The sequence below is a fragment of the Haliaeetus albicilla genome, chromosome Z, assembly GCF_947461875.1.
Source record: "Haliaeetus albicilla chromosome Z, bHalAlb1.1, whole genome shotgun sequence".
NCBI lineage: Eukaryota > Metazoa > Chordata > Aves > Accipitriformes > Accipitridae > Haliaeetus > Haliaeetus albicilla.
The window spans coordinates 65,843,868-65,868,530 of record NC_091516.1 but is presented as its reverse complement, the minus strand read 5'-3'; the positions used below and the strand labels follow the sequence as shown (position 1 = coordinate 65,868,530).

The 24,663-nt window shown below is 38.2% G+C and overlaps 1 protein-coding gene across 1 annotated transcript in view; it reads left to right on the top strand.

The window, feature by feature from the left end:
• EDIL3 (EGF like repeats and discoidin domains 3) overlaps positions 1–24,663 on the top strand; it is a 269,327-nt gene that overhangs the window by 45,227 nt on the left and 199,437 nt on the right. The window contains exon 2 of the mRNA XM_069777348.1: positions 22,446–22,574. Within this exon, the coding sequence (XP_069633449.1) occupies positions 22,446–22,574 (129 nt within the window). The remainder of the gene's footprint in view (positions 1–22,445; positions 22,575–24,663) is intronic.

Here is a 24,663-nt window from a genome sequence, read left to right as displayed (position 1 = left end):
AGAACCATTCATGTGCAATGGATAACACAGGTTAGATTATGTCTTTATGCGTCCTTGCTTGTCTCTTAAAAAAAACCTCCCAAAATCCAAACCGTAAACCAAATAGTTGAAAGAGTTCTACACCTGTAGGCACAAATCACAGTTGGGTGTGTTACGCAGAATTTCAAGGATTAGGAGCTCATATGAAGTAGTTTGAATAGCTTAAAAATGTGGTTAATGCTGTGCTTTCATGTCACACATCAGGCTTTTATGGCAATCCTGGAGAGTTATGAATTTCATCATAAATTACTATGATTCATCATACTAATCATATTTAATCATAAATTACTGTGATTATTCATTATTTCAGCTGTAGTTTATATGTTTTCTGGACTTCACTGGAGATGCAATTACTTACAGAATGTCAGTTGTCACCCCTTATTGTATTAAAGATAAATTAAATTTTGGAGCCATTGCAGTGATTTGTTTGTACACTGGCTACTCTTTGCAGCGCTGAAATCAGGAGAAAACAAAGAACTTGAAAGTTCCCATAGTCTGAAGCAAAGCCAGATGTTTGCATCCTCTAGGACCTTATTTGAACAGATTAGACATAAGGCCAACATTTCTACGTTCTCAGAAGCCATATAAATATTTAAATACTATTAAAATAATTATTTCTTGCAGTGATGCCGTTTCTGGTAAAATTCAGAGCTTTTATTAATTCAAATGGTAAATAATTTAGATTGCTTGAAAATTAACATAGTAATTCATTTATTCCTATCTATAATACTATTAAATAAAAAACCCTTTTGATTGCTATGACAATATGTGTTATTTACATACCAAATGTGGTTTTCATTTAATGAATTTCTCAGCAAGGTGATACCTAACTAAAATTTCTTTCCATCTTCATTTTTTGTTATAGTAGCTCTGAATTAATAACAACATCAACACAAGTTTAGAGTGAGATTTTTAAAATTTTCTTATCCTAAAACTGAAATATAGTAATGATAATTTAATGTCAAGCTTAAGGGAGAAACTCTATTTCCCAAGTCATTTCCATGTAGGACTTTATGCTGACTGTGCATGAGGTACATTGAGCAATATTGAATTAAAAAAAGGAGAATACATCAGCTGAATGTTGTAGTTAGCTTTATGTTGTGTTTTAACAACATTCATAGCCATGTCAATGCAAGAACTCAAAATAAGCTACCATTCCCTAATAATGACTTTTCCCACCAGCTTCTGTGTAATAAACTTGTAGGTTTTGGTGATTTGTTTTTTTTTTTTTAAATAATCCTCATTGATCTTTTAAAGTAACAAAAAGAACAACATGACTGGATTGCAAAAAGCAAACACTTTGGAGTCTTTCCCTAATTATGGGCCAGATAATCCTTTTTGATTTTTGCCATGGAGAGGGTGATAGTAACAGCAAAACTATTAAATGGCTGGAAATCTGTTGGTACTCAGAGTTTGGCTTATCTGATGTTATCTTTTACTGCCTTCTGATCTTTTTCCCCCTTTTAATTTCTATGTGCTTGAAGAAAAATTGTGATTTGAGATAGGACTAGAGATGAAAAAGATGTGTTATGGATGAAAATGATGCTGTTGGCTCATGACATAAGAAAAATACAGGGATTCCAAATAATATTTTTCATAGTTTAATGTTCTAGCTGGCAAGTATCCTTGGAGGGACTAAAAAAATAAATGACCAGGTGCAAGTATGGTGAGATGGCAGCACAACTGAGCTGGAACAGAGGAATAATCAATCAGGTAGGGAGTAGCCATGCAGAACCCCTTTCTTCCAGAAAGTACTGAGAACTTCATAATTAAGATAGTCTGTGATTATTATCCCATGTTTCCCAGCTCCCCTGTCATGAAAACAAATATTGGTTTATGTCTGCTGCAATTCCAGAAAGAAGGCTTGGGTTAGGTCTGGGTATTTGCCTTCATCTAGCTTTTTGTAGAAAATCAAATTCCTGTCTTACTGTAATTGTCAGAAAAAACCTTAGACAATAGTGTGCAGTACCCATGCAGGAGAGTGACTCACTTGTCTGTCATAGTAAACTGGAGTCATAACCTGGGCTTTATTACAGGTTTCTGTATTTGGCCAGGTATTGGGTTTATTTGCACTAAATACATGCTTAGTTACACTGGCGAACACCTTGTTTTCTCTGTAAAAGAAAATGGGCTTAATTATTTTCCTCACACCACATTTATTCCTGTATACCCAGTGACTCTGATGAAATTTTTCCCACTTTATTTTGATAGAGAGAGATAAAAATCAAGGCATGGGTAAGTATAGAAAGTGCATGTGTCTGTATACATTTTGAAAGAAAAAATGTAGGGATTTATATAGCACACTGAAAAGGAGTTCTCCCTCAGTTTATTCTTAATTGAATAAACATCCTATTTATAACTTAGGTTAATTAATTCAACTAAGGAGTCACTAACATGTCAATGGTGTATCCCCAAAGCCTTTTTTGTTTTTTTTTTTAATGCCTTTGGCCATGAAGTGGAAAGTAACAATGGGCTTATAAGTCTATCATGTATAATCAGCACTTCGTGAATGTAGTAGTAATAGTGATAATTTTTTGCCATTTAACATAAAAATATATCCCGTGATATTTATCAGTATTGAAAAAAAGTCTCACAAGAGTGTCATTATTAAAAAACAAGTTTCAAGAGACTCTCACAAACTCTGTAGTCAGATTTTTAGTCTCATGAATTAGTGATAAAAACACAGGCACTGGCTTCCTAGTGCATTTCATATTTAGAAACTAAATTTATTATTCTCCCAGATTTTTAACACGCTAATCACGAAATTCCAGGAAAGCCCTGGAGGAAGAAACGTTATTTCACACCTATTACCTCCTGCCTTGACAATGAGAAGTGACGGCATCTCTTTAACTGTAACGTGTTCCTCTGGTTGCTGATGGCTTGTCCGTATGCTGTGCATGACCCGTGCCCTGGATGCTCTCCTTTGTGTCCCTGCTGAAGCCCAGGCAGCAGCAGATACAGAAACAGTCACTGTATGCAGTACACTTTACTGGCATTTTTCCACTGGACAATTTTGTGCATTGTTCATCACAGATTTATATGTCATGTGTGCTCAGATCACTATGTATTTAGTACATGGCAGTAGAGCATTGCAAGTTAAAGATGGCCTGGAATTCTTTCACAAAATGGAATTTCATGGGAAAATACCAGAAATGAAAAACATAAACTCTTTGTGGAAATACCAGTGTTGTGAAAAGGTTGACCAGAGATCGAGGTCCGTACTTGTTTCATTAAAGCTTAAATCTTGCATCAGGTTAGACATGAAACTATAGCATTCAAAATCCACTGTGCAGTATTGCAGGTGGTGTGTAAGAGGTATTGCCTTTAAGGGAGGATGCTGTTGACACAATACCTAACCATGCTATGTGGTTTCCATTTGGACTGGTGGGAGTTAAAACAAGGAGAAGGGCAGGTCACAGGGAGAAGGATGAGAAAACTAATGTCTTCTCTCTGAGCAGCTTCAGACAGGAGCAGAGAGAGATGCTTTAAATTTAGAGATACTGTAAATTACTAATCTGTAATACTGTTTACTAATTTGTTGTTCCAGTACTGTTTTAGGGTTTGTAAACTGGAGTTCAGAATACAATCCAGCCTATTAGCTACATGGACTTTTAAAGCAAATCTTGATACATCCTGACAGTTTTGTTTTATTTAAAAATAAAAAAGGAGGGGAAGTGGGAAGTAAGAGAATTAGTTTGTTCTTGAATACATGTGTGCACATTCCTATGTCCAAACAGTTGCAGAAGATACTGGCATTAGCTAAATGGCCTGAATGCCAGAATGATACTAAGTACTAAATTTCTGAAGAATTATGAATTTCAGAAGTAAAATTAGTTGTGTGTATATGAAACGGGTTTAATTTGGGAGTAGCTATAGTCCTGGCTTCCATTTAATTTGGTGTTCAAGACCTGAAGCACAAAGCATGCAACCTGCTCTGCACAGGGAGGCTGCTGTGTCTTTGAAGAGCCTCTTTGATGCCCGTGGAACAGGTTACACTTGAAGTCAAAAAAATCTTTGAAATGCTAGGATTATCATAACTGTTCCCATTCAGAAGATCTAGAAATGGAAGCTAACATTTAAGAATCACTTCTTTAGGGCACATTAGCATGTTTTGTGAAGGTGTTGTGCAGTCTCAGGATGATTTGCAGTCTGAGAAGAACTGTTAGTATCTGTGGTTATCACAAGGAAAAATGTTGTCTGCTTGCCTGCTATGGTAGTTAGTCTTCAGGTAGTCCAAAAGGTTTTCTTTTTTGTGGGTCAAACCCTATGGCCAACTGCTAAGGCATTTAAACCCATTGAAGTTGTCTTTCTCAAAGGCTGAACTCCAGATCCAGGATCTGAAATAGCATGCTGTGAGTAACCATCTAGAATAATGTGTGTCAGGTTGTTGGTGGTGGTGTGGGTTTTTTTTTAATTTTCTGTGAATTCTTAGCAGTTGATAAAGTCTCTCTTCTTCTTGGATTGTAGCAGGGCAGTAGCCCATATCAGAGTGCATTGGCATGCAGGAAAAGGGACATGGTAAACGGGCTTTTAGCTCTTAATTCTAACAGGTGTTGTATTTTCCCTGTATCCTCCTTAGCAAAAAAAAAAAAAAAAAAAAAAATTACTTGCTACTACTGCCATGGAGCAATACTGAAGTTCAGTCATGTCAGTTTAACCTAAAAGATTCAGACTTTTCCCAGGAGAAAATGAGGATACACATAAGAGGTGTTCTCACTGGTGCCCTGTGATCTCCTTTCCTTGTGGTTAATGAGATCTTTTGGTCTTGCTTTGCCCCAAGAAACGGCCTGCTCTGATTCTGTGCTATAGTCTGTCATTGAAAAGATGAGCATTTGATACTTTTACTTCTATATTACATTCATCTGAAACCTAGACCTGCATGGTAACAGTGACGGGTAGGGAAAAAACAAAACAAAGCAAAAAGCAAGCTAGCAGAAAACATCCAGGCATTTGCCAATTCTGTTTAGAGAGGAAAATGCACTGTTAAATCTCATTAAAATCTATAAGTTTCATTATATATAGCCTGCATAGCGTAGCAAAAATGCTTAATATATTGCTAGAAGAGGAATGTAGGGAGTGTCAGTCGCCTCCTTTCACCACGATAGGAGCAAGAAAAATTGGAGATAGAGTCATAGAATAGTTTGGGTTGGAAGGGACCTTTAAAGGTCCTTTCCTTTAAAGATATAGATAGAGGTGGGATCCAACTCCTCATAACTACCCCTTCCCTTTTGGCCTATTGATGATCTCTGTTTGCATCTCTAGCCATGGAGAGCAGAAGAGCCAAGCCTTCTCCTTCTACAAGAGGGTCTCTGTTTCATGAAGTAGTTCTTGTTGTTCAGATGCTGATAGCAGAGGAAAGGGGATTTTTGGTGTCTGCAGAATCTGCATCACTTATCATAAACTGGGTCCACCATATAGCGCCAGGCAGAATCCCACAACAGTCTCTACTGCTTAATTCTTGATCCTCTCCTTGGCACAGCTTTAAGGTATATCAGCTCTCTGACAATGCTTGGTACAGTCTGGAGGATAGTGTGATTTAAAGGCTTGGTAGTAGAGAGATTGGATGAATCATCTATGGGGAAAGAGATTTATGGGCTTCATAATGCTTTTGTGTTTGTTTTGGGGTTTTTTGGGGGGGGGGGGTTTGTGTTGTTTGGTTTTTTTTTTTTTTTTTAAGATGGCCATAGGCAAAGATGTGTTTGTTGGTTCTACACACCATTTTTAATAATCCGTGTTTTGTTCTGTTTAGTCAAATTTGCATTGCAGTAAGAGCAGGGTTTCTTACAAAAGCTAATCAATAAGCTTTGGACCTGATCTATTAGAAAATATCTGATTTCTTTAGGACTAGGTATCTGATGGATTTATGAGGAAGTAGATGATTATGGAGGTAGTGATAATTTTCCTGTTAAAAATAGAAGCAATAGAGTACCCTGGGAAATAAAAGTTCATGCAACTTATATTTCATGCTACTGAATAGATAAGCATTTTCAGCAAATGCTTATACCTACAATTTTCAACCAGTGATTTTGAAGATAAACACAGAGGTCTCTAGCACTCATAAATACTGTGCTTTCCATGTTTTTACTTTCTTTTAACTACTTTGTGATCATGGTTTTTGCTCTTAATTTACATGCTAATATGTTTTGTCTAAGAAGACCTGTTGTCTTCATTGCACTTCTGACAATGAAACCTACCAAATTTACTTCATGCTTACTTTTATTTATTTATAGCGTGTTTCAAGAAAATAAAAGACTGTAGTAGAGTGCAATAGTGTCTGGCTTTGATCTATAATTATTCAGGATACTTTCTATTGTGATGCCTTGTAGATTGCTTGCAATAGTTAAGCTTTTCAGACAATGTTGTTAGGCTTGCTTGGCAGCTGCTGCAAAGAAAATACTTATACTGCATTGTCTTCATTTCAGTCATCTACCAGGGTAGGTGTATAAAGAAGAATCAGGTTGCAAGATGATGAAATTGTTGTTTGAAGTGACTTGTGTTGAACTGTATGCAATATCCTGATACTTTGAATGCAGCTTTCATAATCTGGATCACTTTATTTCTGAATAACATAGCAGGAGTCTTCAGAAAATACTTTTGTCCAGGGTAATAAATGTCTGACCTCTTTCAGGCTTTTTTGTATAACATAAATGCAAATAGGGGATAAATAGTTTTTTATTGATTTCTCTGAATTGTCTTAAATCCATCTTCCATGTCTGATTTAAGCAAGACTAGCAAGAGCCATTTGCAGCAATTTCTGGCTTAGTAACCCAGCAATCAGCAATGCTACTGAGGCAAAACTGATATGCCACTAGAACACACTAAAGGGTTTGAAAGTTTCTAGACACTTCTTAAAATAATAGCTCTAAACTACTTAGCAAGAAAATTGTAGCAGATAAGTAACGAGTGGAAAATCGTGGAAGGCTGTATACAAATTGAAAAGCAAACACTACCAACTGAATGAAGTTCAAATAAAAATAAATTGGGCTAAAAAGGAAGAACTAATCATAAAGTTATGAGAAATAGAAAATGTGGTTTAAACATTGCTGGATTAAAAAATAAATGAGACAGGAAATTGGAGGAAAGGATAGAAGAAATACTGTGAGGAAATAAAAACCTAAGAAATTGTCTTAAAAATTGTTTTGGTGATACAATATAATTAAGCAACAGAGAAAACGATTCAAATACTGCTTCTATTGACAATATTGAACAGGAATAACGCCATCAAATTCATGGAGTTACTTTGGACTTGCACAAGAGTGATGCAAGTAGCATTTGGATTTAAACTGATTCTGCTGATCTCATTAGAAGTCGTTGTATAACAGCTCCTGATGTAGAGATCTTGAGCACCAGCAGTCTGATCCAGCTTTGTGGAATAGTTTTGCTTTTAACTTCCCTGGGAGATTTATTAGGCCTTAAACCTGCAGGAGCACCAAGTGTTATGCAAATAATGCTTTTATCATTCAGATGTTCAGCACTGCTGTGTGTTATATACTCCTTCTCTTTCCTCGTAATGAGGCAGTATAATCAGGGGGAGCACTGCCTGTGTCCTGGCTACGGGGCTTGTGTGAAACAGCAGCTCTGCCTTCAGCTCTGATGGGGAGAAAACCTAATTTAGAGCGGCGATAATGTCCTAGCCCCATAGTGGCAACTAACTGCAGGTGTAACAGCCTCGTGGTAGGCAGTGGTCTGGGGCAGCTTAGTAAAAAGAAAATATTTTCAGAAAGTTAATTTGAGGTCAAGATCAAAACAAAGAAACGGCAGCAGTTAACCTGTTGCAATTCTGGTCTGTGGCATCGGCCCCCGCATGCGCAGGGCTAGTGACAATAATTTGAGTTTGGGGAGGGGAGGGATCAATAGCTGTTAAAAAAGAAATATCTAAGACTCTTCTCGGAGAAAAAAAGGAATTAGAGTTCCGGTGGCAAATAGAAAACTACAACATGCACAAAGTAACGGGTGATTCCTTTAATGAGGCCCACAAGCAGAGGGAAAAAGAAATGAATTCCCTAATGAGCCTCCAGGTTGTTGTTAATAGCTTCATTTGAGAAGAAATACGTTGAATTTCAGACTCTACTGTTATATTCTATTTATCGGTCTTTTTTATTGTAGTCCCTTTGTTTCTCAAGATCAGGCAGTAGCAATCTGTGTATCCAAAATAACTCTTTTATATTTCCTGTCGGTGAATAATGAGGCTTCTTTAATCACCTATTTGTGCTATAACTACTGTGTTCTTTGTTGTTGGCATAAATTACTGGATACCAACAGCAAACAATAAACAGTAACATTTGTAAGTTAGGGTATGGGATTGGAGTCAGGAAATGGTCTGCATTTTGTGTTTGGGGAAATAGAGAAAGAAAACTGAATGAAGTTAACTCTATGAACACATTTGAAAATAAGTTCAGGTACAGGGCAGAAAGGACATAAAGAAGTGATTGGTGGTGATCTTGGCCTGCTGTGTGGTTCTTGCCAGTCACTGTGGATCAGCAAAATAAGCTGCATTCAGTGCCCCAGAGTTTTACACTTTTATACAAAAATGCACTCAGTCCCCCAAAGTGTACACTTTTACACTTAAAGCTTTATAATTTTATGTGCTTTATCTGCTTATTTTCTGTAGGTGTCCTGGCAGAAGAATTTAAGGTGAATCGGAAGAGAGTGGTTTTGGTACCTTCTATATAATAGAGATGGCATGTGAGAAAGAGCAGCTGTTCTCATTAGCAGGCAAGCTTTACTTCTCAGGAGTATTCCACAAGACATTTTTCTGTCAGCAACTATTGATTTGTTGAAACTGGAAGGCTTCGCAGATATGTAGTACTTCAATTTTGATTAAGAAGTATTTTATTATCAGTATCAGAAACTCAAATGTGTCATGACAAAGTGTACTGAATTTTCATTTAAAATCATCTTTAATTTTCAGATTAATCTTTTTTTTTTAGCAACAAATTCAGTAAGGTCACCATCTGAATACCCAACTGCAATAATTACCATAAATAATTACTGAGAATTGAATAAACTCAAATACAGTTGTGAATTGTATATTTCAAAATGTTAAACCCCCTGAAGCTCTTTCAAATAATGCTATTTCTGTATTTTGCAGGTTATCAGAGGTGATAAAAAAATCTAGAAATACGATCTGTACCCTTAGAATTTAAACTAGATCTTTCAAACTGAATTATTCTTTTTTCTTAATATATCCTGCACCACCAGCAAGTTTGCTGATGACACCAAGCTGTGTGGTGCAGTCGATATGCTGGAGGGAAGGGATGCCATCCAGAGGGACCTTGAGAGGCTTGAGAGGTGGGCCTGTGTAAATCTCATGAAGTTCAATAAGGCCAAGTGCAAGGTCCTGCACCTGGGTTGGGGCAACCCCTGGTATCAATACAGGCTGGAGGATGAATGGATTGAGAGCAGCCCTGAGGAGAAGGACTTGGGAGTCTTGGTTGACGAGAAGCTCAACATGACCCAGCAATGTGCGCTTGCAGCCCAGAAAGCCAACTGTATCCTGGGCTGCATCGCAAGAAGCGTGGCCAGCAGGTTGAGGGAGGTGATTCTACCCCACTCTGGTGAGACCCCACCTGCAGTACTGCATCCAGCTCTGGGGCCCCCAGCATAAGAAGGACATGGGCCTGTTGGAGCAGGTCCAGAGGAGGGCCATAACGATGATCAGGGGGCTGGAGCACCTCTCCTATGAAGACAGGCTGAGAGGGTTGGGGTGGTTCAGCCTGGAGAAGACGAGAAGAGAAGAGACGAGACGAGAAGAGAAGAGAGAAGAGAGAAGAGAAGAGAAGAGAAGAGAAGAGAAGAGAAGAGAAGAGAAGAGAAGAGAAGGCAAGGCTCTGGGGACACCTTATGGCAGCCTTCTAGTACCTAAAGGGGGCCTACAAGAAAGCCAGAGAGGGACTTTTTGCAAGGACATGTAGGGATATGACAAGGGGTAATGGCTTTGAACTGAAAGAGGGGAGATTTAGATTAGATGTAAGAAAGAAGTTCTTCCCTGTGAAGGGGGTGAGGCACTGGCACAGGTTGCCCAGAGACGTTGTGGATGCCCCATCCCTGGCAGTGTTCAAGGCCAGGCTGGACTGGGCTTTGAGCAACTTGGTCTAGTGGAAGGTGTCCCTGCCCATGGCAGGGGGGTTGGATCTAGATGATTGTTAAGGTCCCTTCCAACCCAAACACTTCTGTGATTCTGTTTCCTGTGCTACAACAGTCCAATGCTTTGAGCAGCCTTCCACAGTAGTATCCTAATGTTTTGTTTTAAAATGCAATAAATTTAATCTACTTTTATCTCAGACTTTGTTGAAAAGTAAATTCATCATTCTTTCATCTTTTCAACGTGAAAGGGTCTGGGTTTTGCAGAGCAAAGTGAATTTTCCATGAATTTTTTCCATGAGAAACTGTACTTGGATGAAGTCTTCTGACAGAAAAGATGTTCATGTCCATGGGTGTTTTCTATTCTGGATCCTTTCTTTGTTTCTGAAGATGATAGTGATCTAGAATGTTATTTTGTATACTTTACATACTATATACTTTTATGTGCTTTATATGCATATGTATATATAATACACATTACATTGGTGTAGTGCTAGCACATAGCATGAAAAGCCTCATTCTTACTCCAAAAAAACTACAGTCTTCTGTTGTGACATCCCATGTTTACAAATTGTAGGAGTGTGGAATGTGGCAAAAGATCAGAAGGCACTGATGTGCAGTGACAAAGGCTTATGAATGTAATTGCACCTATTAAACTGCAATCACGTTCCTCCCTTTGTTCTCTATGCTTGATGAAAAAAGGCATTAATTTGTTTTTCATAGATTATATTTATTCCCTAAATATATATTCATAATATTCAGTATCTTCACCTCCTTTTTAGTATTTTTCCCTTCCTTTGTTATTTACTTTCTGACTAGTCCTGTGTTTTTTAAATTATATGCTATACATGCAGGCTCAGGACTCTGTTAAGCGTGAAAGAACAGCAGTTGATTTTAAACAGTACGTCGTGGACACCCTATACATAATTAACCACGTTAACATTACCTGGATGCAGTTAATAAAGCAAAGCTGCAGATAAACAAAGAAAAAAATAGCAGGCCAGTTAGGCAAACCCTTCTTTTTCTTTTTCCTACTAATTAAGCCAGAGTGGGAGCCAGCTTTATTTTCAGGTCCACTTAAGACATGCTGTTGAATCTGGGATGTAGCTGGGATGTTGAAGGGCAGGTCAATGACTTGGCCTTGAGACTAGAAGCAATTATAGTGCACTTCAGTTCTCCAGATCAGATATTTTATTTGTCTTGCAATGCCAGACAAGAAACCAGTTGTTATAGGAACATTTGTCTATGTTCAGAAGCTGAAACAGAATAGTTATTTAGCTTAATAGTCAAGGATCTGTATATACCATTATTAAAATAACAGTTAAGGTCCGTCTTACAATGTGGTGTACAAAAAGCATCACATTCTCAGCCACTCCATTTGTGAATATCTTTCATTTATACTGTTTTTTTTGCCAGACTTTTTTCTTTCTCATCCTTTTTCAGTTACTATTCCCAGTTCTTTGTTTTCAAATCTTACTCCATACCAAGCAACAAGCAGCAAGCACATTCAAGCTGCTACCCATCTTTGTTTAGGTTTGGTTTACAGATTACACTAGAAAATAAAAATAAATTAAAAAAACACTACCAAGAACACAGTTTGTTAGTGCAGTGTGGCCATACTGATACACAAACTGTTTTCTTACTTAACATTCCTGTAAGCCATCATATAGCCAAGTGGCTTTTAAAGTCTTAGACAGTCCTTGCAGCACAGCTTTGAGTGCTTGGAAGGCCACTATGAAAGAAAAACTGGGGAAAGCTGCAGAGCAGTGAGGCTAAGTGGTTGCTTAAGGTCAGGGCTATGCTGCACAACTGAGTACAATGTGGATGTGCGTGAAGCAACTGTGACCATCAAACGATTTTATGTAATCCAATTTACCACTTTGGCCAAATCCTTGTTTTAGGTCTTTGTGTCACATGCTGGTGCATGGAGTAAGTGCTCTCAGAGGTTCACACTCAGTTCTTGCCTGAGGCCTTTAGTTAAAATGTGCCTGGTAGACATGTTGTTTCATCTAATTTTATATTGTATTGGGGAAGATCTAGGGCTAGAAGAAACCTCTTCTATAAGTAACAGTATGCTATACAATCTATACACGAGTCTGTATGTGCAAAAGTTTAAGATTTTATTCTATTTCTGAACAAGTTTAAGTAAATAAGGTAAAAATTGTATCTGTTCACCTTTTCAGAGACTCTCAGCAAAAATTACCGAAAGGTTTTGCATCATTCATCCACAGAGCTTACATGTTACTGCCAGCTGCATGATCCAAAATAAAAAGCATCACTTCTTTATTGTAGCTGACAGCTGTAAAGCCCTTATTATTTCATATTTTTCACAGGAGGGACACATATCTTCATTACCTAATTAGTATTCTGAGTGTGATCAGTAACATCACCTTCCTGTAAAGTCAGAAAGAAAATGATGAAAACCAGCAATACCGTTCTATCTCCTTAGGTGACATGTCTTTTTTGATGGTGACAGAACTTTCATGGTGATAGATTTAAATATCTGTGTGGCCAAAAAATGCATGAAATAAATGCAGTAAGATCAGCTAATTATAACAACAGAAACTTAAAGAATATTTTGCTTTATTCTCTTTAGCTGCAGGGTTTGGTATAACAGAAGAGAAGAGTTCATTGTAGAAAAAGTTCATGGAGGAAAGAGTGTTCAGTGCTAGCACGTCTGTTAAAATGGTCATCTAGCGTGCCGGTGGGCTCTGGAAGTGAATCCCTTGATTACCTCCACGTCCTACACTCACTTTGCTTCTGCCTGCAGAGGGGTTTTGATGGGTGTGAGCTGGATTCATTCCCGAGGACGTCGCACGAGAAACTGTACTCAGGCGGAGACCCTAATGGTTACTTAAGGGTCTGAACCAACGACTGGTCATTTAGGCACCTTCAAATCACATGGTGGGAAGTGATTAAATCTGAACAAAATCCACAGACTTGATATAATGTAGATACAGAAGCCTGAGCACTACATGCTTTGAAATATTGACCTGCTCACATTGTGCCAGGCTATTTTCTAATTTAGACATAGCCAATGCAGACTGCTTGACATGGAGTATTTTCAAATATGGTTTGCAGTTTGGAATGTTGCTTGAAAGCAGAAAACAGTCCTTCATTTTCAGTACACATTCTGAAACTGTTGATGCAGGTGAATGTGTGTGTATTTTTTTATGAATATATATATTTTTGTAGATATGTGGACATATATTTAAGGGTTTTTATAGGATGCACTTGGTACTTACATGATTTGTCAAAATTTTGAAAAGTGAATTATAAATCTTGCCTGTTCCATTTTTTGGATACCTAAGTCAGGATATGAAATGCTGCCCATTTCTTCAATAGTGTTGACACCTCTTGTAAAAAATGGGACTAAATAAGGTATTTAAGAGTGGATATCCAAAAATAGAAATAACTAACTAGAGATCGATGAATACTTTTCAAAGTGTAATGAGAATATGTTTAGAATTCCTATTGTTTTAAGGTATTTCATTTTGGTGAACATAGGAGGATATCATGAAATGTAATTAGAGTTTTAAAAACTTTTAATGATGACTTTTTAATTGCTCAGCTTTCAAATTTGGATTTACTTAGGATGGGAAAAGATAAATTCACCAGTGCTGAGATTAATAATTGCCTAGCAACCGGTGTCTGAATATATCCAATATAGGGCAAACAAAGGGAGAGCAAACCACTTTAATTTCCCTAGATATATAAAGTATATGTAAGTATCTAAGTATGGAGCTAAATATATATATGTGTGTGTGTGTATACACATAGACACACACTCTGGAACTTCCAAATTGCTAACCTCAAAAGCTGTGGAGCATAAAAAGAGAAATGGAAAGGTAAAACTGAGATGTAAAGTGTGGATGAAAAGTCGGAATGTTTATTTAAAAGTGATACTTCACAATAAGTTCGTTTTTTTTTTTTAAACCATCTTGCTTCACTGATGAAGTGAAAGTAGAAAATGGAAAGATAACTGTCAAGTCCAGTAAGAATATGTGTACCTGAATCATAGAATGGTTTGGGTTGGAAGGGACCTTAACAATCATCTAGATCCAACCCCCCTGCCATGGGCAGGGACACCTTCCACTAGACCAAGTTGCTCAAAGCCCAGTCCAGCCTGGCCTTGAACACTGCCAGGGATGGGGCATCCACAACGTCTCTGGGCAACCTGTGCCAGTGCCTCACCCCCTTCACAAGGAAGAACTTCTTTCTTACATCTAATCTAAATCTCCCCTCTTTCAGTTCAAAGCCATTACCCCTTGTCATATCCCTACATGTCCTTGCAAAAAGTCCCTCTCTGGCTTTCTTGTAGGCCCCCTTTAGGTACTAGAAGGCTGCCGTAAGGTGTCCCCAGAGCCTTGCCTTCTCTTCTCTTCTCTTCTCTTCTCTTCTCTTCTCTTCTCTTCTCTTCTCTTCTCTTCTCTTCTCTTCTCTCTTCTCTTCTCTTCTCTCTTCTCTTCTCTTCTCTCTTCTCTTCTCGTCTCGTCTCTTCTCTTCTCGTCTTCTCCAGGCTGAACCACCCCAACCCTCTCAGCCTGTCTTCATAGGAGAGGTGCTCCAGCCCCCTGATCATCGTTATGGCCCTCCTCTGGACCTGCTCCAACAGGCCCATGTCCTTCTTATGCTGGGGGCCCCAGAGCTGGATGCAGTACTGCAGGTGGGGTCTCACCAGAGTGGGGTAGAATCACCTCCCTCAACCTGCTGGCCACGCTTCTTGCGATGCAGCCCAGGATACAGTTGGCTTTCTGGGCTGCAAGCGCACATTGCTGGGTCATGTTGAGCTTCTCGTCAACCAAGACTCCAAGTCCTTCTCCTCAGGGCTGCTCTCAATCCATTCTCTGTCCAGCCTGAATGCTCTTAGTCCATAAGGAAGAGACAGAAGAAAGATGTTACCTGTCTAGAGAAGGTCATAAATACTTAACAACTGTTCATTTTAAAGGGCACCCTTTGGTCTGTGCTGCTGATTTGACTGCGTGCATGCTTTTTTTCCTCCACGGAAACCAGGGTGTTGTGGTTTAACCCCAGCCAGCAACTAAGCACCACACAGCCACTCACTCACTTCTCCCCCACCCAGTGGGATGAGGGAGAGAATCAGGAAAAAGCAATATAACTCATGGCTTGAGATAAGAACGGTTTAATAGAACAGAAAAGAAGAAACTAATAATGATAATGATAACACTAATAAAATGACAATATTAATAATAAAAGGACTGGAATATACAAGTGATGCACAATGCAATTGCTCACCACCCGCCGACTGATGCCCAGTTAGTCCCTTAATGGCGATCCCCCGCCCCTCACTCCCCCCAGTTCCTATACTGGATGTGATGCCACGTGGTCTGGAATAACCCGTTGGTCAGTTGGGGTCAGCTGCCCTGGCTGTGTCCCCTCCCAACTCCTTGTGCCCCTCCGGCCTTCTCGCTGGCTGGGCATCAGAAGCTGAAAAATCCTTGACTTTAGACTAAACACTACTTAGCAACAGCTGAAAACATCAGTGTGTTATCAACATTCTTCTCATACTGAACTCAAAAACACAGCACTGTACCAGCTACTAGGAAGACAGTTAACTCTGTCTCATCTGAAACCAGGACACAGGGGATGGGCAAGAGAGAAGCTGCTGTGTGTCTTGAATTGTTTCCTCATCAAGGGGTCGAGGCATTTCCAGAGCCTTGGGAACCATGAATATTTTGAAGAAAGATTTAGGAAGAGCTAATGATCAAAAGCTCAATGTAGGTTAAGTCAAATAAATCTAGATCCCTATATTGACCATCTGATGGTCATGGATATAGAAGTGGAGCCTACTAGCAGTTGGTGTAGAAGCCTGCAGGAGCCCAGCTGATTTTTGACAGAAACCAGTGAAGCTGTATCAAGAGATCTGCAAAACATAGTAAATTCTAGCAGGAAATGTGAATATTTTATTAACTGAGAAATTTCAAGTGAACATACTACTAAAAATCTCCTGATCAGCTTTAAAAACAAAGGACAAGTGACTGGAAATGATAGTGTATTCCCATCATGACTTGATACCTCTCTGAAAAGTTTTAATTGGACAAAACAACTTAATGGAGGGACAGTTCAGCCTAAGTGCCTTGTACAGAAAGTCTCAAACTCTTATTCTTTGCCTTTTCATAAACCTCTCTCATCCTGTAGATCTGAACAGGTGCAGAAATGCAGGCTGATTCACGTGAGTGTTAGTGAGTGGCAAATAATTGTATAAACACGGCTGGTGTGAATGACAGCTGAAATCAAATGAGTATGTGCAAGGAGTGCCTAGCTAACTTTTGCTAGCTTTGTTGAGCACAAAGAGAGAAAAGATGTTGTAGAAGGTCATGTTGATAGTGATTAGGGCACCTTCGTTAAAGGCATTTATCAGCTATCTCCCTGCTTGTGTAGGAAGAATCACTGCTGTTCGCTGAGGTTGGGTGCTAGGGATGGTGTGCCACTGGTACCATCAGCTGATCAGTTTGGGGAAATGTATCTTTTTTGCTTTGATGACACAATGTCTCAACTGATGATAGCTTCCCCCAAATCCTTGTGACAGTGTGTGCATGAAAAATTTTCCACAAGTTGTAAAATTATTCAGAAGTGTATTATATAACCATATTTCTCCTTTAATCCATTTTTTACCAATAAGGATTTGAAATGACAGGAATAGTTAATCTTTTTCCCTGCAGAGCCAGTTGGCATAGAAGTGAACTCTCTGCAACCTATGAAAGAAAGAGGAGTTTACTTTTTAAGCTGTTTTCTGTTTCTACTTGTATTTCATCTTGTCAAACATCAGATGCTTAAAAAGATGGTAACACAGCAGGCTGAAGTACAGTGACCTACTGCTCTTTCACATTCAAATGAATAAAGTAGCTCATACTGTAGACCTTTAGAAAGGGAAGAGATTATACTTTTTTAAGGCAGGAGGGGATTTATTATGGTAGAAATTAATCTCTGCAGACATTACTTTAGGGCTCTCTTCTAACCCTGAAAGTAGGGACACACTTTTACAGTATTGTACTATTAGACTAAATCCAAAGCTTAAGTCAGCACTTCATCTTCACCCAGGATTAATGTTTCAGTCCAGTCCCAGGGTGGTATTTGAATGAGAATCCTCTGCTTAGAATAATCTGATTTTCTTTTCGTAATACCATCTCAGGTTTTCAAAAATCAGCTGGTGCACCCCCTCAGATTACAAGACCAGAAAAAGTTAAATTTGAAGAAATGTTTACACCTAGTTTACACGAGTATGCTGCAGTTCTCCACAACTACAAGCTACCTCTTGTTTAAGTGCATACAGTCTCTTGATCCTAGAGGCTTTCAGAAGAAGAAGCAACTACCTCAATTTTCATGAGATCTGTGATAAAATCATGACTTTATTATTCTGAGATTTACATTCCCTTGTAAGTTTTCCCATCCAATTTGTATACAGACGTTCAGAGTTGATGATATCAGTTTATTCATTTTCTAAAACCATTTAAACAGTCTGCCATGAATATTGTAGTTAGAAAGTTAGCTGAGCCTTCTACCTGCATAGTAAGCAAATCGGCCCAGAAAACAAGCAGAAGGAGGTAGATGAACTATTGACATCTAGGAACTTTAACTTTCCTTTCAAATAATAAAGGATACTAATTAATTATTCAACTGTCTTTTTACCTTGGGAAATAGCTGCCTCACCATTAAATCTGAAAAAACAGCTTACAAATTTCTTAAAAGAACTGCAGACCTCATCTGTTTTCATGTTCACGTTTTGCATCTCTGCACAGGTGTGTCTTCAATATGATTTATAGTTCTGCTTTTCAGTAGTGGTTCAGCTGTGGAGAAATAGATTTGAACTTGGACACTGTACACACGATTCTGTAAATCAGAAAACTATTAAAGCTTTTTTCTGAAAATTTATTTTAACATTAAACTGCTACTGGTAGCAAGTACTTTCTCAGTCTTATTCTGAAGCTTAGTTACTCTTCTGGGCTTCAGAACTGAGGCTCATTTTTACTATCGCTAGACCAAATTTCTATTGACTGTGTGTTTTCTGGACTGTTTATTCTTTGGTGCCAGCTGGAGATTTCTTCTTTGTAACAAGTTTTATTGTCATGAAAGGGAATAGCTATTCATTCTATCTCTTTAGAGAGAACTTTTAAAGTAAGCCATATTTCATGTAGCAATATAGGAAATTGAATAAAAATAAAGCTGCTATTTTAGGTAGAAGCAATGGTCCACCTTTTCCCATCAATGGTGAAACCAAACACTTGAGCTACAAAGCACCCTTTGTATAGCATACCAGTGAAGAGTGTTGTACCTCCTAACAACTTGCATGTTAGCACCCTGAACTTGTATGTCATTACATTTGCAGCTGTTTACCTCTAGATTTCATCATGCCTTTTGTTTCAATGAGTGTCAGCATCTCCTTGGACTCCTGCAGTATCAGTATATTTACCTCAGTATCTGCTTCTGTAAATTTCACTGCATCAATATGTAATGCATACTAAACGTGTTCATATTTATATTCAATGAACATTATATAAAAGAATAAATAGGGTTGAATTTTTCCAGGCATACATTTTATTTCAGGGAATATGCTCTATTCTTAAATTATAGAAGAAAAAGTGGCCAAACACTGGAATCATCTTTCTTCTATCACTTCTTTCCTTCCAGTTTTGAAATCTTGTGAATCCGTGTGATTTTTTGAAATTATGTATCTTTCTTTGTCATTATTTCATTGTCTCAAGCAGATATTTCTTACAGTAACACTTCTGACAGAAATAGTAACAGTTGTCATTCTAGGTGTTATAAGATAGTTGAGGGAAATTGTATTAATTTGAGGATAATGATTTTGTGCATAGGGACTGGAATGCTTCTCCCATGCCTAATTCAGGATCCTGTACCTTAGGTTTTTTGCAGATATTGCTATCTCAGGAGCTATAATGTTCAAGAGTAAAGAGTTTTAAGTTGGAGTAAATAATTCTTTCTCTTTTTTTCATTGACAAACATTAGTGAACTGCAAATTGATTTGCATATAGTAATGGTAGCTGGCTGGTCTATGTGCTGTTACAACCAAGAGTGCTTTATGAAGTATTGTGTGCAGGTGGTTGTGGATGGTACTCTTCTGTTTGCACAGTGCATCTTCTTTAGCCTTCATATCACAAAAATTGTTTTCATAAACTCTGTGAATTTCTGTTCTTGACAAGGATTGATGGTCTAACTGCAACCATCATGGTGTGCTGCATTATTTATACACAGCAGTTGAGTTCCTTTTTTCAAGTTGTCCTTTGCTGTCAAGCAAAGTATTGCACTCTTCAGTCAAGAATCGTGTAACATTTTGTGGGGTTTTATAGGATCAAAAAGTATGCTACATAAAAGTGTAAAGTTCAACAAAGAGCGGATTTACAATTTTTACCCTCCTCCCCACCATTACCTGCTTGTGGAAAAAAAGCAATAGTTGTACATTCAGTATTTTGTGAAAAGGATATGGCTTAAGAGTGGTTATGTGAAGGTATGTCGTGGAATAACGTAACAGTTCCTCTCCAAGTGCTTTTAATAAGAGATCGAAGTTCACTAATGGAGTTACTCACTATGGACGAAAGCTGTCAGAGTCGTTAAAAAAAGCCTAGAGAACAATTTTTTTTTTTAAGTGTGCTGTATTCATTTTATTGCTGTGTTGTGATACAATGACAATTAAAAATTTATACCCGTGACTGACAGTAGAATTTGGCCCAACGTGGTGGGTCAATAGAGCACTTACTGCAGTTATTTCCTGAATGTGGAAATAAATGACTGTTGTTAGAGGACAGCATCTGCTTTATTAGTCCTGAACTGTAGGTGGGTCACTTCAGACTGGAAAAAACAACATGAACTTTCAGACAGATGAAAACTACATAGTTAAGTATGCACACTTCAGTTATAGTAGGCGATGTCAGTTTCCGGAAATACAACGGAAAACTGGGGATGTGTTCTGCTTGTCAGTCAATATAAAACTTACAAATGGAAACAATATTTTGTATTTTTGCCTTTCTTTTTCTTTCTTGTATTGCATAATTGAAATCAGAAGAACACTGAATCAGGAAACACATAGTAAAAATGTCCCCTCTCATTTTAATCAGAATATCCATACAGATTTGCATAAGTTTTCCTGCTTCAGATGCTATTTATTAATTTAATTAAAGTTATGGGAATACAGTTGTTAAAGCATTCAGTTAATAGTAGTTGTTCTTTCACAAGCAAATGCCTAAGCCCTATGAAGTAAAAAAACAAGCATCCTTTGCTACCCCAATAATGCAGCAAGCACTGAAAATGAGGAGTCTTGACTTATTTAGATTCGGTTAGGAAGACAGATAATGTCTAGTCATTAGACAGGTAATGTCTTGTGTCTTTTGCCTTTTTTCAAATAGCTCTACTTCTCTGCCAGCGGGACAGTTTTCAAGAGAAAACTGTTAATACCAAGTATGTAGACACAAGACAATTCTCCGTGTCATGAAGGCAGCTTTAAGCTGACAGCGTAAAATTAAATAAAATTAAAAATAACCCAGCAAACTATCCCACAACTAGAGTTTTTTGCTGCTGATGCACGGAATTCATAAAGGCAGTTTTGTATATCAGTTAAATTTCTTAAGTGATTGCTAGATCAGAATTCTTACACCAGGCACTAATCTGAAGTCGATTTGCCAGAAAGGCGTTGAAAAGATTTTGAGTTCCCTTACTACCACTGTAGTCCAAAATGTATTATAATGTCAGTACTACTGACATAAGCAAGTGGATTTCTAGAACTCTTTACAATTACATGGCAAAAGACTGGCAATGTTTCAATTTTAAAAAGCATACAAAATAAAGTACTTATTTTTTATTAATACATCTAAATATGTATTTAATTATCGGAGAAAAAAAAATGAAATTGAAGCTGACAAAGCCTAGGGCATTTTTTAGGATTGTGTCCAGTTATCCCATTGGGAACAGGATGCAGTGCTGTATTTCTGCATAATTGTAGAACTGTGATAGGGTGGGGTTCTTTAAGGGTGTTAAAACTGAGGAATTACAAGAATTGAACAGAGACTCTGTTCTCTTCTTTATATCTCTTCATGAAGGCCATTTTAAATAATATTAGATAGGAAATCACAGTAATGTGTTGTACACACCGGTAATACTGGAGACATATTCAACTTCGGAGCTTAAGCAGCAGCCCTGCGGTGCATCTTTCAGAGTTTATGTCTTTCCACTGTTGATCACCTCAATGCTAATTGACTGAATAGGGTGTCTTCACTGAAGAGCAATTGAAGGATAAGCAAAATCTGCTTGTTTAGCATTATTTAGGCAGGCTGAAGCTTGCCCTGTGTCCCAGGAAGTTTTGAAGCATAGTTGGTTCATAGCATAGCATAGTTTTGAAGCAAAGCATAGCTTTGTTTCTAACTGATTCGTTCTGATTCTGCAATCAAAATGAATTATGGGAGAACTTCACAAACTTCCCTGGAACATGGAGGGGACTGTTGAGGAGCACTGAGGGACTTTGGCTGCTCAAGTCCTTTAGCTTCCATCCCTCTATGGAGTTGGTGGGTCACAAGTCATAGTGGAAGCCTCTCTGGGGGCACAGTGTGAACATACAGCAGCTCCAGTCATAGGGCTCCACATCAAAAATCATTGGTTGGGTGTGAACTTACTGTTAGAATGAAATTGCTCAAAACACTTCAATGGCTTTAGTCTGCAGTGTTAAACTTTATCCTGGGATCACATATAATTGGTCTTCGTCTGACTGACATAAAGCCAACATAGAAGCACACATGGCCTGAATGCCATGCTCTGTGTTTAGCAGAAATACAGCTGCCTGCCAATGCCTGATCTGGATCAAATCTGTGCTATAGAGTGATTTAAGGGAGCATAAGTCTGGAGCACATGATGGTGTAGCTACAGCCACAGTTCATTGCTTATGAACTAGGTGATAAGCCAATAGCCTGAATTGAAACCACCATTCAGCTTTATGTTGAAGGAAACCTAGAGAGATAGAATCCTGGGTAAATTCCTTTCCAAGTATATGTCCTGAATGACTTCAAATGAGAGAAAGCAAAAATGTATTTTTTGTTAAATTTTGTCTTTTGCAAGTGAATAGCTGTCAGTGTATCTAAGAGAATCACATTTTACAGAGTAGAAGGCTAGGGGGAGATGATTACACAGAGGTGTGCTGTTAAATAAATAACAAATGGAATTAGCCAAAAGGTATTCAGAGGACACAGAGGTTGTTATTCCTTTCTGTTCTTGGTTATCAGCAATCTGTCATACTTAGAACTTGTGCATTAACTTTTGGAGAGTTTTATACAGGAATTCTTTTTTCCTTTAACCCACAGGGGATGTGTGTGACTCCAACCCATGCAGAAATGGTGGCATCTGTCTGTCAGGGCTGAATGATGACTTCTACTCATGCGAGTGTCCTGAAGGCTTCACAGACCCCAATTGCTCTAGTGTTGTGGAGGTTGGTAAGTGCAAACTTTAAATGCTGGAATAGTCGGTCAAGTATCCTATTAGTCTGTGGCTGGCCAACCAGTGATTTTGTCCATGGCATTTTGTATAGTGCTGTGGTCATTGCATTGTTCATTATTGGTTTCTTAACCTTATCTCTGGGTCATAGATACCTATATTGTAATTAACAGACAGTTAAAGCAGTATCTGACAAGTGTATCTGCAGAACATAATCAGTCAGAAAAGTTCAGTGCTCTACTTCACAAAGAGAAAGGATCGTAATTGTGACTTAAAGCGAGCAACATTTCTCAAAGATCAATGTAATTAGATATTTCTCTATATCCTTCTGCTGATCAATGACCATTTAAAGCTCAATTTCTTGTAGTTTTATGCCTAGGTCAGGAGTAAAGAGTAATTACTTAAACAAGTTAAATTACAGAAACAGTATAGGAGAAACCAGAATAACACATAGTAGTCACTAGTTTGAAGTTCAAAATGATTACCCAGCTGGAGGTTGTAATTGATCATGATATGAGTGCACAGAGTGCAAGTCAAATGAAATTTTGTGATGTGTGTTTGACTCAGAGTAAACGTAAATATGAGTGGTAGCTCCAAAACATCCGACAGGCCAGGCTCCTGTCTTAAGAAAACTTAAGGAGAAAATCAAACTGCAATGGAAAAGATGGTAGACCGCTCATTGTGTCACAGGCCATCCCATCATTTTCGATGAAGAGCTGCAAGTTGACCAAGCTTTTATATTACCCCGAAGAAGGTATAGAAGTACATATGGTAGAGCAAAACAACAAATAGACACTACTGTTTAAATGGGTACATTTTCTACCTATGTCTTCCATGGAGTTGTTGGAGTTAGAATAGGAAGGTAAAAGATACAGAAAAGCACTGACTTACAGAAGAGATGGCAGTGTCTCTTAGTTTGTTCTTATTAGGAAAATACACAAAAGTGGACTTTCTCTGGCAGTACCTCTTACCCGAAGGCTTTGCATGCCCTCCCTGCATTTCTTCTGCTGACAGCCAAAGTATTTGAAAGCAGTATGACCCTTCAGGTATTTCGTATCATACATCCGTGTCTGTGATTCATCAGACTGGGTTACACTAACATGCTTCAGTCTGTGACAGCTCACATGTTCTGCTTCTGCCAGCTGTACTGTAGGACACCAACCTGGGGGCAAAAAGGCAATGCCAACAGCCTTGCTTCTACAGATGTCTCATTGAAACTGTCACAGCTAGCCTTAGCAACTCTCTAACACTGCAACCATCCCAAATCTGCGTGGCTTTCATTCTTTAATAAATAAATAAAGGCTACACAGGCACAACCTGAATACACTGTTCTGGGGATTAAGTATATTCCTCTCTACCATGAGATAAGGTGAGCAGAACTTAGTCCAGGAACCCAGGGTTGGTTTGGTTTTGGTTTTCTGTTTTCTGTTTTTCTTTTATGAAAATGATGCTACTGTTGTTCTGGGAGTGAATTCTAATTCTCCACAATGCAATTTTAAGGAATTTGATTTCCCTGAAGGTCAGTTTTCTGCACACAAATGAACTAGTTCCTGTGAGAGAATGACCAGCTTTGATCAGACACCAACCGCATTTTTTTCTGACCGTAAGACATCATAGTAGCTGGTTATTGTCTAACATTTGACTTACACAAGAAACTGTTCCCTCGGTGCAGCCACAAAAGAAGCTGTAAGACACTGCCTCAGAATCCTGTTTTCCATCCCTTTCCCTACCATTTTTATGCATGCTTGAAGGGTCTGAATTTATCCTACAGCTATATATCATGCTACCCTAAAATGGCCTTTACATGGGTTTACTGCAGGAAAGTTTTGGATTTATCATGTCCTTCATTGAGAGGAAATTGCATTGCGCATAACTGGGAGGATGCCGATCATGAGTGAATCTGAGATAAAAGCATATTGTGATAATTGCCACTGTAATTTACAGCTAATTACTAACAAGGCTTTAAAAAATACACATATACTTAACTAAATTTGTCAAACACGTCAACAAAATCTCAGTTTGGTAAACAAAATAAAGCATAAGCAAATAGAGAGCTTGAGAATATGTGCTAATCACAGTGCTTATGCA